This window comes from Cyprinodon variegatus, unplaced genomic scaffold, assembly GCF_000732505.1.
Source record: "Cyprinodon variegatus isolate N-32 unplaced genomic scaffold, C_variegatus-1.0 Scaffold1081, whole genome shotgun sequence".
In the NCBI taxonomy this organism is placed as follows: domain Eukaryota; kingdom Metazoa; phylum Chordata; class Actinopteri; order Cyprinodontiformes; family Cyprinodontidae; genus Cyprinodon; species Cyprinodon variegatus.
The window spans coordinates 218963-224118 of NW_015151534.1; the positions used below are offsets into that span (position 1 = coordinate 218963).

General features: G+C 38.4%; 1 protein-coding gene across 4 annotated transcripts in view; it reads left to right on the plus strand.

Annotated features, from left to right (window-relative positions):
• smurf2 (SMAD specific E3 ubiquitin protein ligase 2) overlaps positions 1–5156 on the plus strand; it is an 87079-nt gene that overhangs the window by 75211 nt on the left and 6712 nt on the right. For all 4 annotated transcript variants that reach the window (XM_015400203.1, XM_015400202.1, XM_015400204.1 and 1 more), the window contains exons 12-15: positions 1277–1490; positions 3902–4005; positions 4082–4196; positions 4382–4560. In XM_015400203.1, the coding sequence (XP_015255689.1) occupies positions 1277–1490; positions 3902–4005; positions 4082–4196; positions 4382–4560 (612 nt within the window). The remainder of the gene's footprint in view (positions 1–1276; positions 1491–3901; positions 4006–4081; positions 4197–4381; positions 4561–5156) is intronic.

Genomic DNA, 5156 nt, shown 5'->3' on the forward strand with positions numbered 1-5156 from the left:
GTGTTCAAATACTTCCTCGCTGAAAATTAAAGTACACTTGAGTGGAACGAAAAAAAAGGTGCAAAAGCAGAAGCACAGCCTTTGTAGAACTGTGAAGCAGAAGTCTTGAATTTTCGGGCAAGAATCACATGGTGTTAACGATGGCTTGAAGAAGTCAGCAGAGCCATCTACCAGGAAATTTGAAAGTATCTCATGCATTCCCTCCATTGATGGGATAAAAAAAATACTAATTTATTTTCCCAGGAGGGACTGATCTCCTGGTAACAGAATAGAGTTATACTTACACCTTGTTTAATAAAGATGATGTTGCAGAACTGGACCAGGAAGCAGATGTATCTAACCTAAACCTTGAAGTGTGAGGGTTTGACCCAGAAGGCCCAGCGTTCTGCAGCATTTAGATGTCCTTGAATCAAACCATTAGATACATCAAGCTGCTATCAGACAACTAATCATTTAATTGAGGTGTAAAGAAAGGATTTAAAAAAAAAAAAGATGAGAGATGCTAGACTTGACTGTGCAGATGACCAGAATGTCACCATTAAAGCAAGCCGGTCTTCATAGCTGCAGGTCTTCATCACCAAAAGCAGAGCCAACCAATCACAGAATCAAGAACATTTGTTGGTATTGTTTTTATTATTTTTTCTTCTTCTGAGAAACAGAACAAAGACAACGTCTTCTCAGAATTTGCCTTTAAGGACGCAGCAGCAACCAGAAGCATTTTTAGCTCTAAGTAGATGGTGAGTGTTTGTCGTGGCATTCAGACAGAAACAGCTGGGGGAATGATTTAGGGGGAATTTGATCAAAAAAGAAAGTTGCTGAATTTAGTGAAGTTAGTGGGATTTGACCGGCTGCTGTGACTGAGCTTGTGTATTTCTGCTTATTTGGTTTGTTTCCCCTCTTAACTGGATGTTTGGTAATAAGCTGTGCCTGCTCACTGGTCGGGATTGGATTCACAGACGCTTAAGGGTCTGTTGTTTTAACACCAGCGATGAGTTTGAGGGCAGAGAGGGAATTTTTGACAAAAATCCACTGGTCTGTGGTCAAAGCTAAGGAGAGGAAGGGGTCTGGGAATTCCCTCTACAACACATCTCTCCTTTGTTCTTCTTTGTGCAAATCTGTTACATCCCTCTACTGGCTACAGAGCAGTAAAAGAGATAGAAAACACTGCAAAACACAGTCATCTTTAATATCTGATTTAAATAAAAGCTTTTATCAAATGTTTTCTTTTTACCAGGTTGAATCGTTCTTATCATCTTTGTGTCATTTTCTCCTCCAGTCATCCGCCGCAGTTAAAGGACCAGGGAGGTCCTGGCGTGCCTCCGCAGGCGCTGTCTCCCGCTCAGTTACCCGAAGAGGCCGAGTGTCTGACAGTGCCCAAATACAAAAGGGACCTGGTGCAGAAGCTGAAGATTCTCCGGCAGGAGCTCTCTCAGCAACAGCCCCAAGCTGGCCACTGCCGCATCGAGGTCAGCCGAGAGGAGATCTTTGAGGTAAATGCTTAAATTACACCGTTTAGACGCACCAAGCACATCTGCGGACGCTTTTATACATTAGTTTAAGAACAGCGAAATATTTAATGCATCACTTGTCAGACCTGATTTAACCTAACCAGACTACTTAAGATGATTTCTTTTTTTTTTTTTTACATCGCCAGGCGTTGCCCTGAGCCATACAGACCCACTGTTTGAGATTTTCTGTCTCATGATTTCCAGAACCCAGCAGAAAGGGAAAGACTCCCTCAACACCCCACAGATATTACCATTCGTTTTCTTCTTCTCCTTCTGGTTCCTATTCTTGTTCTTCCAGTCGGCATTCCTTCTGCGTGATTTCAGCAGCTAAAGCAGTGGGGGGGTGGAGAGGGCGAGGAGAGGAGTGAAGACAGCAGTTGCGAGTATTTGCTGCTGAATATAAGTTCTTAACTACAAGCTGAGCTATGAAAGCTATGACTTCATCCCGCTTTGACAGACGGGGGGGAAAAGTAGGAAGTTCTCAAACCTGCTCTGCAGACTGTCTTGATGTTTTCAAGCAGGAACCGGTGGTGCAGGTTTCTGACGGCAGAGCCACTGCAGGCCCCTGGTGACGTGTGCGAAAAATTATGCACACTTAGGATATTATTGCTCCTGACTGCTGTTGTGACTTCATTAACCTGATATCTTACGTAACTCAGAAAGCTCTGAAATTGAAATATGTTTTAGGTTAATGATAATTTTAAAAGTAAGAATAATGTCCAATGTCCATCTATTTTTCTACTCATCTGTTTTTGCATTGAGCCACCCGTCCTTCAGCGTCTGCTTTCTCTAAACAATGAAAGCTATTATTCACAAATACATACGTGATATTTGTATTTCCTGAAGATTCTCTATAGGGCTGAAACAATCAGATTAATTGTAATTAATCTATTATTGAAATAATCTTTAACTAATTTAGTAATCAATTAACTGGAGAATAGAGACTGTAAAAACAGAGCAACCCACTCAGAGCAGTAATTATATCAATAATTTTAACATTTTGCATTTAAAATAAAAATTAAAAACATTTTTGTCTGTCAATCTGCTCTGTCCAGAGCTCCTCAACTGGAAATATTTTAGTTTTACCTGGTTTAAATTCATAAAAATCTTCTTTAAAGATTCTTTGGCTATCTGATTATTAATCGATTAATTGAAAAAAAAAAAAATCAACATAATCGATTTGCAAAATAATCTTTAGTTGCAGCCCTAGTTCTTTAGAAAAAAAAAAGGAACTCATGTTCTATGAAAGTTATATTTTTATGACTGTATTATGTTCCTTATTTCTGCACACAAACATGGTCAGCAATTTGCCAAAATTAGATTTAAAGAGTTGAGTCTATAAAACGTTAAAAAAAAATGTCTTTGTCTCTCATGATCCCACAGCTTTCTATGGAGAATTTATCCAGTTTGATATCATCTAAACTTTAACCAACTAGGGATGCAACAATCCTGATTTTTTTCATCTCAGATCCAATTTCAATTTTAGACTTTTCTGATACCAAGACTCCAGTTTCCTGAATGTTTTTATCAATGCTGTTAATATGTGTGTGACAGTATATATGTAAATACACACTTGGGATTAGTCTGAGGTCAGAATAGGAACTTTAAAACAATAAATTTTGTTGAAAGGATAAATTCCACCCTGCAAACAAATATCAGCTGTACTTATTTATTAATTTATGACCTTTATTCGAAGAGGTAAAGCTTCTCTGAATAGAATCTCCTTTTCAAGAGAGACCTGTCAAATGTGAAAAAAAATCTGAAACGATACTAAAGTCTTTATATGATTTATAGATGCTCACAAAGGGTAAACCTCCCTGCTGTTTAGATTTTTAACTTGAAATTAACTAAACATATATTAATTTTTTTTATAGAAATAGACTGAGCAGACACGCCCCTATGGATCGGGCCTGTTTAAACCGATAAATGATTTTTCTTTAGTATCTCTATAACTAGATCTAATGACATCAGGCTTCGACACACAGGGCCAAAGGGGTCCAGGGCCCCTGCAGAATAGTTCCCTGCCCTGTTATGGCCCCTGTAGTGACAGCAGCATACTAAATCAATCCATAACGAGGAAATAATCAGGCAAAGAAACCCTAACGGATTTGATCTCAGATCAATTTCTGATTTGACCTTCAGAGTTTTACTGTAATACTGATTTAAAAATAAATTGAATGCATTAAGAACCTGCAGCTCCAGAGCATCAAGTGGTTCTTTGACTATGAGGCAAACGTTAAAAAGATGTATCTCACCCCACCCTGGCCCTCCTACTAAACCTGTGCAGACGTATATTTGATATCGTAAGCAATATTTTAACACTTGGTGTTTTGTTGTCTTGAAATTTTAGCACTATTCATTATATAGTAATAGTTTTCTGTGTTGAATTTCAGGAGTCGTATCGGCAAGTGATGAAAATGCGTCCAAAGGATCTGTGGAAAAGACTGATGATCAAATTCAGAGGAGAGGAAGGATTGGACTATGGAGGAGTAGCTCGGTAGGTTGTTGCTGGTTCGACATACGTTTAAAAGCTTTGACTTAAAACGACGAGGCTAAATCAAACTGCGTTTCAGGGAGTGGTTATACCTGCTGTCACACGAGATGTTGAACCCATATTACGGCCTGTTCCAATACTCCAGAGACGACATCTACACTCTGCAGATTAACCCAGACTCTGCCGTCAACCCAGTGAGAAAACACAGTGTCTTATGTGGTCAGACTATCTGTATCTAAACAAGACTAAGATTTATCCAAATGCTAATAAGATATCACCATGGTGATAAGTGTCTATTTTTGATTGACTGTTATTTAAGAGGTTTAATCAGAATCTAGATAAGCAGTGTCTTTATGTTGTGATCCTCTGTAATCTGCAGGAACACCTGTCCTATTTCCATTTTGTGGGTCGTATTATGGGCATGGCGGTGTTTCACGGCCACTACATCGACGGAGGCTTTACGTTGCCGTTCTACAAGCAGCTGCTCGGAAAACCAATCACGCTGGACGACATGGAATCTGTCGACCCCGACCTCCACAACAGCCTTGTTTGGATCTTGTAAGAAGGAACATATTTTTTCATCAGACGTCAAGCATAGCTGCCGGCGGTGTCGCATATAAGGCATTTTAATCAGTATTTCCCAGTGTTTTGTTTTTTTTATTCAGTGTTCGTGGTGAAAAGTAGAATATGAAGGAATTACTCCAGGAGTACGTTAGAGGAGTCTAAATACTTACAGCTTAAAAAAGGATTTGTTTTTTCTACAATTTGTTTCAAGTATTTATTTACATTCTTACTCTTTTAATTAAGATTTTCCTGCAACCTACATCTATTTGGATTAACATTTCATGTAGGGGAAAAAATAAAAAGCAAAGCTGTTAACTTTTTGTCTCATAAAAAGAAAACGATAAATTAACTCTTTGAACTGTAGCGCCCTCTGGTGTTGAGGTTGTGGAACATCAAATATACAGCAGTTAAAAAGAAGCCTCTTTTGTTTTGTCACTGACTGATAGTAAATACTGCTTTTATTATCCAGATAAGATTAATAATCATCAGTTAATCTAGTAATTCAAGCTTAAAACACTTTGCAGAGATGATTTAAGCAAATCTTTCAGTCAGATTGGTTAACCATTTTCTATCAAAGGAAAAGTGTACAA